The sequence below is a fragment of the Gopherus flavomarginatus genome, chromosome 6 (genome assembly GCF_025201925.1).
Source record: "Gopherus flavomarginatus isolate rGopFla2 chromosome 6, rGopFla2.mat.asm, whole genome shotgun sequence".
Taxonomy (NCBI): Eukaryota; Metazoa; Chordata; order Testudines; family Testudinidae; genus Gopherus; species Gopherus flavomarginatus.
In genome coordinates this window covers 95,216,872-95,230,944 of record NC_066622.1, presented here as the reverse complement: position 1 = coordinate 95,230,944, position 14,073 = coordinate 95,216,872, and the positions used below count along the sequence as shown (strand labels likewise).

Sequence of the window (14,073 nt, the reverse complement as noted above, 5' to 3'; positions counted from 1 at the left end):
TTAACCACTGTTTTCTAGACTTCTCTTTTAAGCTTACTGGTAACTTCCTATCTCTTTCCATTTGACCTAGGCATTTTTTATTCTAGCTCTAATTTTGTTATTATTTCCCCCAAATCTGTACTGGCCAGCAGAAACCCAAAGAGTTACCAGCCCAATTATTTCCTTTATCCACAGATTTGGATTGCTTCTATTATAGGAGCAAGATGGTTTTGAAAAATTCCATTTTTAACTCAGCTTAATAAATCATTCTTGCACATAAAAAGCTTAGTTGTAGCTTTTGAGTAGTCATGCAATTAATGTTCTACTGATCATGCCAAGAATTTGATTGTAATTGCTTATGTAGCTTTTGTAAAGAATTTTCTAAAAGATTGAGAGTTTTGTAAATTAAAATAATGCAAATGTTTGTAAACATGTAGTTTGTTTGAAGAAATAAAATGACATAACCAAACTCTGCACATAAGCTATTATTTAAGTATTTTGAACACTTGACAATTTCCACTATTAAAATACTTTATCTTAATATTGCCTTACACAATGGGCTAAATGCTGCTTGCTTTATTCCTGGATGTACTATCCAGCAGTGGGACTATGTGAATAAAGTGAGCAGGATTTGGCCTAGCATGTAGATTTGCACTGGTTTGGTAGTACCCTAGCTTTCCATGATGCCTGATCTTGAAAGCTGGAGAAATAGGCCCCTCTGGCTGACACCCTGAGAGCTAGGGCCTATAAGGTCCAAATTCACACACTGATTGTCAGAGCCCTGGGCACATGGAACCCCAGTAATGAGCCAGTGGTGAGAGAACATGGAGTCGGTCAACACTACGCTCAGCTGATGCAGCAACTTATGCTGTCGGATGCTATCAAGTGGTCAAGCAGCATTTACATAGAACACATTACTGGACATCAGCAATACCAGGAGGGATGAGCTGGAGTGTCGATGAGAAGCAGTCAGGAAAGTAACAAATACTTCCCTCATGGACTTATTTTTTCCCTTCTCTCTAAATGAGCAACCTATCCTAAATTTTCAGTTACTAAGGGACAATCTTCACTCATGGATATATATTTTTCTTTCTGCTACCAACTCTGTACAACTTTGTTTTCATGAGTAATGTACCCAAATGCATGGATACTAGATATCTAAACTGTATTCTTAAATTCATTCACCTCAGTTTGGGTTATTGCTGATTATGTACTATATGTTATCTTATGACGTTAAAAACAAACTTTGTATTGTGGATAATCTAAGCACTATACCCACATGTACAGACATTTTCCTCAATCTATGTATTATATAATTAACATTAGCTTTAATAAAAATTTTAAATCTAATTTTTTATAGAGATGTAATCAAATAAATTGGAAACTAATGTAAATGATCTTAAAATAAGCATCTATCTTACTGAAATTACAATATTGCTTAATTACTGCACTGCCTTCCTGCTTAAACCTCCACACGGAAACTTTGTTTCCAGATTTTTGTAGGGGAGAAAAAGTTTATAGCATAAACTAGTCTCTTAGAGCACTTCAACTAGGAAAACACAATATTTGCCATTTCTTTATAAATAAAACCACTACCCTCTGTGTTGCTCAACCCATGCTGCCCTGATTTTGTACTATACTAAAATAGCATGTGGATAACACCATCTCAGACATTAGAAATCCGTCTTCATAGATTTACGTGGTCCTGCTGCAGTGTAGGGGGCTGCACATGATGACTTCTTAAGGTCCCTTCCAGCCCTACATTTTTGTGATGCTTTTTTCTTTTTCTGGAGGGCTTTGAGTAAAGATCAATTACTTACCTTGTAAAGTAACTGGTTCTGCAAGATATTTTTGCCTGTGTGGAACCCCACGGCTAGGTGTTTTTGACCAAAAAGTTGTATCTTTTTCCTTCTCCCTTTTACTAAACAGTTAAGGATGGAGAGCTGCTGCCCATGGTTATAGCCCTCTGTACTTGCATGCAATCAGGTCATGTGCCAATGCTTAGCCTTTCCACCTGATCTTACCTGGTTTACTAACTTAACTTCATAGGTTGGCCCCTGCTGTGAGGCTTAACATCATGGAAGAGGTGGTGTAGCTTTTCTATTTTAAATCTGTTTATCCCTTAGAGAGAGCATCACTGATCCCTGGCTGACCTTTGGAGTGCACACCTGATGATGATGGAACTCTAATTTTAAGCATGATCATAAGTATGGAACTCATCTGTGGCAGTGCACTTCTGGATTTAAAAGGAAACATGGCTACTCCCTCAGCCTCATCGCCAGCTGTCCTAAACTTCCTTGTTCCAGTAGGCCTGGGAGACAACAGAATGAAGATACTGTAACCCTGCAATAAGAACAGGAGGTGCTGTTTTGCCTTAGGTTTTTTCCCCTCAGGTTTGGCCATCTTTCAGCTATGCAGAAGAGTTACTACTATTTCAACAGTACAATGCTGAGCTTGTATGTTAAGCTATGTCTACCCCCACTTATCCCTTTTTGAAAGGATAATGTAAAAGTATGGAGGACCATACCCATGAAAGCAGCCACCCAGGAGCATTTTAATGGCCATCTTTCCTTTGCAGGCAGTTAGCTCTGCTCCTTCATCTGAGGAATGTAAAGGACTTCCAACAAATCTACAAGAATGGCCAGGCCTACTTCTGAGAGAAATCTGATTACTTCACATCAGCCTCCAGTATGTAGGTATTTCAGATTTAACATTGAACCTATTGGCATAATGTGTAAGTGTTGCTACCATAAAGATTGTAAGTCATTTTCCGGACCTGAGGAAGAGCTCTGGGTGCCTGAAAGCTTGTCTGTCACCAACAGACAATGGCCCAATAAAAGTTGAGACACAAGGTGGTGAGCAAGTTAAAGTGATAGAAATAAATATCTTCAGACAATTAAACTTCAGATAAGCCCTTCTAGTTCAGTATCAGATGGTAGTGACTCACTGACTGAAAATAGGCCAGCTAGATGGCAATGTGTTGATCTCATTCCATTCCCTCCTATCACAGATGACACCATTTGCTACTGCAATGTAACAATGCACTTACCTTTGGCAGTTGGACCTTTTACAGAAATTAGGTCACAGTGCAACAAGTAGTATGAGAAAGCTCTTTAAGTAAACTTCTATAAGAGCTATCCACCACATTTCAAAAGAAGCTAGGAACAAGGCAAAGAAATGCACAACTTCAGCTATTTTACATGCAAGCACCTAATTTTCAACAGGTCACACTGCATGTACAATAGTTATAGGTAGGGCCTTGTGTAAATCATGTAAAAAAACCACATGACTAAAGGGCAAGGTATTGAATTTGCTCTGAAGGAATTTTACAATTAAATTTAGTCAGTTTCAAGGGACAAATATTTAAAAGGTATAGTTGGGGGGGATATTTTCACAATTCCCATATCCCTGAAAATGATTTACAGAGGGCCTTAGTTATAGGCATATTTGTCCCAACCCAGAACTAGACACATCCAACTTTTCTACTTATGACTGAGGGAAGCTTACTTAGCTTTACCCTAGATGGCTCTCCCCCTCAATAAAGATAGCAGAAAGCCTATCTAATGGAGTGGTGCAGTTTCGTTCAATACTATGCTACTAATATTTTCAGTGTAAGTAAGGCATCGTGTCAGATGAAGTTCACTGCAGTCTAAACCAGGGGTTCTGAAACATTGCACTTCAACTCCCTTCTACAAAAATGGTTATCAAAAAGAACAGGAGTACTTGTGGCACCTTACAGACTAACATATGGAATGGAACATATAGTGAGGAGATATATATACTCACAGAGTATATTCCATTCTATGCATTCGAAGAAGTGGGCTGTAGCCCACAAAAGCTTATGCTCAAATAAACGTGTTAATCTCCAAGGTGCCACAAGTACTCCTGTTCATTTTGCAAATACAGACTAACATGGCTGCTACTCTGAAACATGATTAGTCCCCATTCCTGGGGCCACATAAAGACTTAGCCTGCCCAAGCCCCACTGCCTTGGGCGAGGCGGCCAAAACCAAAGGGCTTCAGCCCCAGGGAGTGGGCCTGTAACCTGAGCCTCGCTGCCCAAGGCCAAAGCCCTGAGGCTTCAACTGCAGCCCCTGGCAGTGGGGCTCAGGTTTCAGTTCTGGCCCCGGGCCCCAGCAAGTCTAAACCAGCCCTGGCGAACCCATTAAAATGGGGTTGCAACCCAGAGTTTGAGAACTGCTGGTCTAGAATATTCAGGATCAAAGCCCCTTTCCCTTTTTCCAGTATCTAGCTAGCACGACTTTTCCTCACCCAGACCAGTTTGGTTGCAACCACTCAGCACTTAAGGTTTGACCTCACCACAAACTCAAAAAGTCTAGAGCACAAATTTCAGATGGGTTGTGACTCAAGCGAGCTGCTGTCCATATTAAAAAAAAAAAACAAAAACAAACCACAAACAGATTCAGCTGGGGTTTTTCATATAATAGGGCCTGCTCTATATAAGGAAGAAGTTGAGGGAAGGAGTGGAAAAGGTTAATACTATTGCAGCTGTAGCTATACTGAACAAGACACTCCCATTTTAATTATATCAGATGTTTTGTAGACCTCTTACGCTAGTTTGACACACACACTTCCTAGCAAAATAAACTCCATTCTATTGTCTCCCACAATAAACACATTTATTACAAACACATTACTAGCAAAAACAGGTGACAAACTTTCAATAACCAAGAGCACATTTGACAAATTAAAGGGAGGCATTTAAGGACAAGCAGTTAAATTTTGGAAGAGCATGGTGGCTGAGAATTATGAAATACCTTTTTCTTCATTATACATCATGTATGTTAGTGTCTTCAAACAATATGGTTCCAAACATCTTACATGTCACAAATGCACAAAAACATTACCCGGACGTAGTTGGAGTGTGTGAAAGTATTTTGAGAAGTATTGGTCTTATGTTTGCTTTCATTTGAAGGGGTATTTGGATGCCAAATAACTCCTAAAAATGATGAGTCCTTTCTTCAGAAAAGAGAAACTGTCGAATTTTGAATAGATGCAGGCTATCATCAGCTATTCAGCAGCAAAACTACTTGTATGTTATTTTCTGAACAGACTCGGGAAAATGAGACCTGTGCACAATTTGACTTAATGTCTTAATATTCTGACATGTTTTGGATAGTAAGTATATTAGAACCAGATATAGTTTAATGTAACTAGTACTCTGCCCCATTTATTTTTGTGTCCTGTCCATATGGAAAAGGAAACTTTAGTAATGGTTGAAGATAATTTAACAAGACAAATTGATTTGTAAGTATACAGACATGAAGATTTATCAGTAAATGTGAAACTTTCTAGATATTAGTGCAAGGATCAGCAAACTGAGGTACTGAGTTGCCCATTCTTATGGACACAGATCAGACACCAACCCCACCTATGCAGTTGTGCATTTGAAGATAGCGCTTTTGACATGAAAAACAAGGAAGCCAAATTTATAACTTTTAGCCTCCATACCTATAACTTAGTATTTTGTTGTGGGATTTTTTTTAATAGTATATACTTGAAAGACAATTTAGAAGAGGTTGTAACCAAAACCAAACTAATCTACTTTTCTATCTTATTCCTTTTAACAAGTGTATTTTTAATCTAAGATTCAATTATACCATGTTTACAGAGAACGGAATCAGTGTTACAGTACAACCACCTTTAATAAACCAATAGCACATCTTAAACCAAATGCATTCTTGAATATGCAATATATCCTTAGGAGTAGCTGGTATAAAAAGTATCAACATCAGTGGTTTGAATATAAAAATTTATTTAAAGTCAGAGTATGCAACAAATAAAACCTACAGAAAACAGATTTTCCCATCACAATCTGTTGCTTACCAAATAATATTGTGAAAACACATTCCTTCAGTCATTATAAAGTTCTTAAAATACAAAAGAAATTAAATTTTGTAAGAAAGTCTAGTAGACCAGATACTGTTTCTTCCAGGATATTTTGTAGGTGGTCACTCTTCAGTACATTCCACGCCATCCACCTCCGCCCATACTGCCTTGCCCATAGTATCCACCACTATTTCCACTGCCACGGCCTGCAAAATAATTGATTACATTATGTACTCAATTCTCTGAGCAGTTACCAGTTTCAGAAGTAGTTCTCAATTTGATCACCTGAGACCTGCCTAGATGATACAGACCCCTTGTTTTAAAACATTAAATTACATTGGAACGCAGCTAAAAATGTTCTTTCCCAGTATTTCTTTTTCTGTGTGAAAACAAGTGCTAGTTGCCAGAAGTTTGATTCATTCACCAGTGGGAGAAAAGGTGGTCTGTAACGAAGACCTCACTTCTGGTTAAAATAAATAAATAAATTCAAGTTTTAAAAATGCATCAATTCTAAATTTTCAGGTTCTCACTTTAAAAAACTTTCAAAGTGATAGTAGGACTCATAGCTAATTCACTTAATTAAAAACAAAACCACTACTTACCATATCCACCCAAGCCATCAGGAGTACCATATCCTCCACTGTAATTGCTTCCCATTCCGCCAACAGAGCCATAACCTCCTTGATCTGGGAGGCAAAAAATGCCATGTTATAACGAGATCAAGTTTGTATTTGCTAATGTTCTAAAATCTGAAGCCATACATACCCATTCCATCTCTGCCATAGCCTCCCATTCCTGAGCCTCCTCCAGCAGTTGAATTCAGAAACAGTTCAATATATCGATGCTCTTTAAGAAATTAAAACAAAAAACTACTCAGTATTTTAGGTCAGAGTCGGTGTTAAGATTAGTTCATAGTAGATAACTGTCTATGTTCATTATGACTACGGTCACAATTTGCACCCTTGCTGATAGTCTCAAAGACAGTGACTTAACTGAATAAACATTGAAGCCTCTTACCCTGCATGTGGTCATCCCATGCCAGAGCTGATATATATTAGCATGTGCAGCATATGCTGCTCTGCCTTGTGAGTAAACAGGTTTCAGACTTTCAATATTTTTTACAAGCTATTAACATGAAATCAAGCCATGAAAGAAAAACAGAAAAATTAAGCCACACCACAATGCAGCCTAGGTGCAAGCTCAGATATTTAAAGGAACTTTCAGGATCTGCAGACGTGAAGTGTCTAAAGGCAAGAGCCTGCCTCTACTCTCTACTTCCACTATGCCTCAGGCTAGCAGGCTCTAGTCCTGTTCATAGCGCCTTAAGAACTGCTTCTCCTTCCTACTTCCAATAAAACATGTATTTCATAGAGAAAGCAGAAGGCAGGGGGAAATAAGTGAGCTGAGAGCATATTGTCAATTTCATCGTAAGTGTTTACAACACCCCACTGACAGCTCTCATCTAGTATATGCGCAAAAGACCTAGGAATCCAGTTAGGGCTGGTCACTGAATGGTTCAAGTTCACACACTGGTAATACTTACGCATGTTATTTTTATCCTTAGACATGGCAGCCACTGCATCTTCATGTGTTACAAACTCCACATCTGCTTCTCCTGTTGCTCTTCCATCTGCCCCAATGTCAATGTGAACTCTTATAGGATTCAGTGGTGAGAAAAACTAAAAAATTAAATTAACAATGTTTGTTCACTAATATCAAAATAATATTCAAGCACTGTATTAAACAGCTTTAGCAACAAAATTTAAATTACAATTTTAAGGAGCTCATTATGATAAGTGACAGTTTAAAAGAAAAATGTTTGGAATTACTGAATAATTTTTGGTTCTAATTTTCTCAGTCAGTCCAATGTTTCTTATTCCTAGAGTATGAACAGATTAATTCCCCTTCTAGGCATGACTATATTCTCTATGAATACTACCTCATCTTATCATAGTAAGATTTATCCAAGGACCTTTACAAAACTTAAGATTCTACCTGTAAGTAATATCCCATTTGTCAAACAGGCAGGCTAGATACAGAAAGGTAAGTGATAACTTGTAAAAATTTAAGTGTACTGTTAAAGCTCTTAACCTGCAAACACTTAAGTATGTGTCTGCAGAACTGGGGCATAACGAGATACCTGGGTAAGGTGCGTATCTGGGAAATTAAGAAATACGGTAAGCCAAATCATGGTTGTTGCCTGTGCCACATGAAAGCCAAAGTACAGAGTAAGTAATGAAAGGTGTTTTGGACCAGGCACTCCCACCAGTCCATAGGTTCAGTAATAATTTTAGGAATCACACATCAAGCAAACTATCAGTCCTACGTAAGTGCGTTCTGCATCAAAGCTTTATAGCAAAGTTCTTTACCATAAAAAGATCCAATGACAGAAGCTGAAATTATGTTTTCATCTTGAATCTGAGGCATGCCCCCCCCCCAATCGGGATTGGAACAATTTAGCAATGGACATAGTGATCAGTCACTTGGAGTCTTTAAATCAAGCTTGTATATCTTTTGAAAAAAATATTTTGTATTTCAAACCACAAGTTATTGGGCTTGATACAGGAATTACTCTAGGGCAGTTATGCAAGAGATCATCTTATAAATAAGGGCTGCTTCCAGCCTTAAAATTGCAATTATTTCCAAATCTGACAAGCTAACATCCCCTGCTAGAACTGAAAAAAATTGCTTTGTATCATCTAAATACAGGCTGGATATTCCCACCTTTTGAACGGCTAGAAGCATTTCTCTCAAATATAGATTGAGATATAACTGCTGTTGGATAACAAGACTAGTGTGGAGAGAAGCCAGAGGGTAATAAGTGGTACCACTTAAGCTGAAGTAGAACCTAAATAGTTTTCATTTATGGCTGGAAAATTTTAGTCACTGGTTTGTAAATCTGATGTCAGAAACACATCACCCCTCCCTTTTTAAGAACTGTTCAATTTTAATTATTTCTGCTGTTTCATAGTATGCTAGTAACATTCTAATAATTCTGAAAAGTTTTAGTTAGGAGCTCTCATATCAAGAACATGTTCTGCAACTAAATCTCAACCAATGGGACTGGAACCAGATGGCTAAGGCATAAACCTGATAATTTTCTCAAAACTTCTAGTCAAAAAAAAAAAAAAAAAACAAAAAACCCAAAAACCACACAAAACTGTGTGCATTAGGATGGGATTTTCAAAAGCATTTAAGGGAGTTAAGCACCCATCACTCATTGATTTTGAGTGAAAGTTGGGTGCCTGTCTACAATACTTCTGAAAATCCCAACCCTAAATGGCAAGTCCAGTGTTGTGTTGCTGCAGATATAAGCAATTGTTTCTGCTTCAAGAGAAACTACAATAGATTGAACGAGACTAACTGCTGACTCTTAGAACAAAAATATGGAGAACTATGAATAAAAATAGCTATGTCTGGTAGAGACAGTAACATGAAAAGCTACAGCACAACAGTAGGAGGAACTTTTTCCTATCATACTTACGTTAGCAATATCATTTTCTGTAGCTCGAAAAGGCAATCCTCTCATATGAACAAAATGACCACCATGGAAACCTGAACTTGCATCTCCAGCTCCACCATAGCCATGTCCTCCCATACCTGTAAAAGAATATTCTTGAGAACCTCATGAAAGGCTGGAAAGATTCAATTACTACCATTGGTTGCTATTTTCATCATGCAACTGCCACTCTTGACTGGGACTTGGTAACAAAAACATTTTAACCCCAATACTCATACATGCCAGATATTTTTACTTTAAATTGACAATCTGGTGATTCCTTCTCATATAAAGGAGACCAATATCTGTTCTTTGGGAATACCCTTTAAAACAGCTCATTATGTATAAAATTTTTAATTCCTGATTTTACCTCTCCCATCTCTCATTCTGTCGTCATAGCCATCATTTCCATAGCCATAGTTATTATATCCACCATAATCATCAAAGCCACCATATCCTGTACAATTTAAGAAGAAAAGTGTGTGAATGTACTATAATTACAAAATTATAATACAATATATGAACAATAACATTTTTGCAACCTTTTGGTAATTCGTATTATGTGCTAATGATAGTAGGATTTTTCGGCATCAAGTGTAAATGAAAAATTCCCTGCATCAATTAAAAAATAATAATATCCTGATGTGTTCTCATACCATTCCTTTACCTTTATAAACACGTGTCACCATTTTCATGGTCCCATTTGGTAATGACACCAAAGATAGCAATCCAGATTTCAAAAAGACTCTCCAAACCTAGTAGGTACTGATATTACTGCCATTTCTGTATTTCTTGACTAAAATGTCAGAAACATGAAGAAACTGACAACAGAACCTTTGCTCATTAGATACACATACCACCGTCATATCCACCACCTCCTCGACGCATTCTGTCATACATACTTCCACGCCCAGCTCCATAATAACCCCCTCTTCCTCCTAATGGTCTATCATATGGTCCCGGTCGTTGTTGTCCCATCATTCTTCTTGGTGGGTCATAGAATCCTCTGATTTCACTCTTACTACTTTTGAAGATTTCAATGTACCTAAGTAAGAGAGGATTTTCAAAGCACAAATAAGAATACATGCATAAGCTGTTTGAAAGTTACAAAAGATTTTGTAGAAAATTATTTAAATGTCATTTCTATAACTAGATGCAAAATCCAATAAAAAAAAGTGACTAGAGATACCATACAACTTAAGTTTCACCTAATGCCTTAAGATTCTTAAGTGTATCAAAAGAAAATTTTACATTGGTAAAATTTACTACTTGAAAATTCTAACTGTAAAAATTAAATTCAAGTCTCTGAAACTTGTTCCCCCAATATAAAATAATACAGTTGAAAAATGGCTGACTATAGATTTATCATAGAATACCCTACACAAAAAGATAAAATTCTGATTTTAGCAAACTACATAGTATTACTATCTTTCCCCCACCCCCAAAGCTATTGTATTTTCCAAGTTAAACTTAGAATCATAAATATAAATTCTTTAAAATAGCCAGTTAAATTATGGTTCCCACCTCCCCAAAAAAGCATTACTGACCCACAACCCCCAAAAATAAAGATTTAACACCATCCCAAACTCTCCATCCCCACCTGTGCCCTATTCTTTCCTTGTGTTTCCCCAGAGCATTTTCTGCTATCTCCTTTGAAGCAAACTGCACGAAGGCCTCCCCTGTGCTTCTCCCCTGGTAGTCCAGCGTCAATGTTATCCCATTTGGCACGATTTCCAACCCTTTAACCCAAGGACAAATAACCCCATCAAGGGGAACAGTGTTAAAGGCTGAAACATTCCCATCTGTAGCAAATACTTAAAGCAAATCTAAACAACAAAAAAATAAGCTTAGTTTCCCCCATCACCCAACAAGACAAGCCAATGATTTTTCATTCAACATTCATGTTTTAGCCATATTTGTTCTAGTAGTGGTTTTTTTTGGTTTGTTTGTTTAAGCTATACAGGAATAAGTCTGCCTACATTATATGAAGATAACTACTAGTCAAATATTTTAACTGTGCTCCAAAATCTAATACACAGAGTAAATTATGTCAATATGCATGATACATTTACTACCTTGACTAAAAGTTAAACATATTCTAGTCTTTACTGAATCTAAACTTATTTGTACTTTAATTAGATGAGTATAATTCACAGTTTGGAAAAACAATCTAAATTTAAAACAAGATTCCCCCTCCCATCCAAAAAAGTGGGTATTAAAAGTTAAACTATGTTAAACATTGATGTTATAGAAAACTACGTCACTGTACTTTGACTATACTAGAGATACCTTGAAAGAACTGAACAATCTCCTCTTTGCTGCAACCAAATGGAAGTCCACGAAGTCGTACTGTTCCATCACTAGATGTATCATTTGGACCATTGTGTTTCCCAGTCCAGTCCATCTTGCTACTTAAATCAACACACTACAAAAAACAAGGAGGAAAAGTTAGTGTTTTAGAATCATAATGTATTGCTACCTCTAATCCCCCACCAAACCCATCTCCATACACATTTAATTTTACCTCAGTTACAAGCTAATATGATACATCATAATGTCTATTACTGTTACATTCTGGAGTTGTACTATGATTTGCAAGATACATTCAGAAGGGTATCAAATATGGTACTGTACTGCCAGAGATTTAGTTGAACACACAAAGCAGACAAAACATAGTACACAAACCCTCTAGAGTCTGACAGTCTCTCACATGCATGCACATCTTCACTTGCCTTGCTTAAAGGGAGTTGAGATTATATAAAAAAAAAATCCCCCTTAACCCTTGACAAATGAAATCTAGTATTATGTCCCATTTTTAACTTGGTCTGCTGTATAGGCCTTTTTTGAAGACACAAGAATAACTTTTCTAAAGATCAGAATGCTTTAAATTAAAAACCTGAAGAGGAATATAGAAAACAAGAACTATCTTGAGAGTCAGGGGTAGACAGTGCAAGAATAAAAATGAAAGCTGAATTGTAACTTGGGTCCTTTGTAATGGCACTTTTAAAATCTCAGTATTATAGTATGATTCAAATTTGATCAAGGGATGATTAATGTTACTACCAAAACACACCAAGAATGTTTATAAATTATAGACGCTTGTATGAATTAAGCACCAAAACACGATATTTAGTTTTAATGCAAATATGCTACTGGGCCAACAAAACAAAATGATTATTATTATACTATAACTACTAATATTAGCACTTACATAAATCAATTTTGTCTTCCAAGCGCACTGTATCTGTTAATGGATTAATTCCCACAACACCCTTGTGAGGCAGAAATTATTATCCCGACAGAGGAAGTCTTTGGGGAACAAGCTGCAGTAACCCCGGGAAAGGGGGGCGACTAATCCACTCTGAATGAGACAGATCCCTTCACAGAGCGGGAGGCTCAGTCAATCCGCGCCTCGGATCACACTAATCTCACGGGGGGGGGGGGGGGGGGGGGGGGAAGAGTGTCTCACAATAGGCCGCGAGGCTGGGCACAGGGATGACAATGGCGAGACCTTGCACACGTTACACGGCGACTCCGCCTCTTCGTCAGCCAGGCCCAGACGTTGCTCTCCGTGGCCGCCCGCCTTTGTGGTCGCGCTGCCGCTCAGCCAGGCCGCAATACTAACTACCGCCAAGCGCGCGCCTCTCCCGCCGCCCGCTTCCAGGCGCCATTTACCGCAGATACTTAGCCATCCCCACCCCCCGAGCGCCTGTCCTCCAGGGAATCCCTCAGGCGCCTACTCCCATCTCCCCAGGAACCTCGCAGCCTGCATCCACACCCCCTCCAAGACCACCCGGCCGCGAGTCGGGCTCCCGCAGCCACTGCCGCGTTCAACGCCACCACTCAAAATGGCGGCCGCGCCTGAGCTAGGCCTCGCGACGCGAAGAGTCGCCGCCGCACCACCCTCACCGAGAGGATTCTCGCGGCCTTCAGCGCCCTCCACACGCTCGCCCGCCCCCCTGCTCGGGGGCGGAGGTGTCTGTCCGCCCCCAGGGCCCGAACTGCTGCAGCCACCTCCTCCGGGTACACTGGGCGGGCTGGGCTGCGACTAGCTCGGGCCCTTCTCCCCGTACTCACCGGGAGATCCTCACACTCTCCTCGGTGTGCGGCGACGGTGGGCTCTATGGTGGAGGGTGGGGGGAGCGAAGAAACCTCCGCCTCCTCGCTTATCACCGGCGGGCGCGTTGCTTGCTTGCTTGGCAAACTACGCAGCGAAGGCAGAAACAGCCAGGTACGATGGCGTCGCGGGCACACAAGTATCGCGATAGCCACGCTACGCACGAGAACCCCAGCTCTGCTCACGCCCAAGGTACCGGGAATGGCGCATGCGCACCTAAGAAAAGCGCACGCACAAGTGACGGACTGGTCGACAATAACGCCCAGTGGCTATTAGGTGCAGGGGCGCATGCGTTATAAAACAGTAGGCGTAAGCGCGCATGCGTAAGGTATTCTTTAGAAGACCTAGCGCAAAGGCAGCGCCAAGGTGCTGCTTAGGCGGTTCCGCTAGGTTCCAGAGCCGAGGGAAGGGAGGTGGCGCATGCGTAGTTGTTAGGTGGAGGGTAGCGGAAGTGAGCGCTATTGTGCCTTCGTAACAGAACCAGACAGCTCTGCCCTGAGGCGCGAAACTCCATGTTCCGGCCCCACAGGCGGTAGCTTCCTTCTCACCTTGAACGCTGTGACCTGCCCAGCAGGCAGGCCAGCACCTTCCCCCGCTCCCTTGCTGCCTTCCCTTACAGGGGCTGGAC

General features: G+C 39.8%; 2 protein-coding genes across 5 annotated transcripts in view; one reads left to right on the top strand and one right to left on the bottom strand.

Moving 5' to 3' along the window:
• RUFY2 (RUN and FYVE domain containing 2) overlaps nt 1-14,073 on the top strand; it is a 176,031-nt gene that overhangs the window by 65,504 nt on the left and 96,454 nt on the right. The window lies entirely within an intron of this gene.
• On the bottom strand, nt 5,736-13,606 carry HNRNPH3 (heterogeneous nuclear ribonucleoprotein H3). 4 transcript variants are annotated; one of them, XM_050959646.1, is made up of 10 exons: nt 13,406-13,606; nt 11,618-11,753; nt 10,929-11,067; nt 10,186-10,373; nt 9,699-9,785; nt 9,314-9,429; nt 7,373-7,508; nt 6,595-6,675; nt 6,432-6,515; nt 5,736-6,035 (listed from the first exon to the last, which is right to left on the bottom strand). In XM_050959646.1, exons 2-10 carry the CDS (start codon nt 11,730-11,732, stop codon nt 5,959-5,961), a joined length of 1,023 nt encoding a protein of 340 aa, XP_050815603.1. In that variant the 5' UTR covers nt 11,733-11,753; nt 13,406-13,606; the 3' UTR covers nt 5,736-5,958. The 4 variants fall into 4 exon arrangements, with proteins under 4 accessions (XP_050815603.1, XP_050815601.1, XP_050815602.1 ...); XM_050959644.1 differs by lacking the exon at nt 13,406-13,606 and adding an exon at nt 12,540-13,029; XM_050959645.1 differs by lacking the exon at nt 13,406-13,606 and adding an exon at nt 12,540-13,022 and having other exon boundaries at nt 10,231-10,373.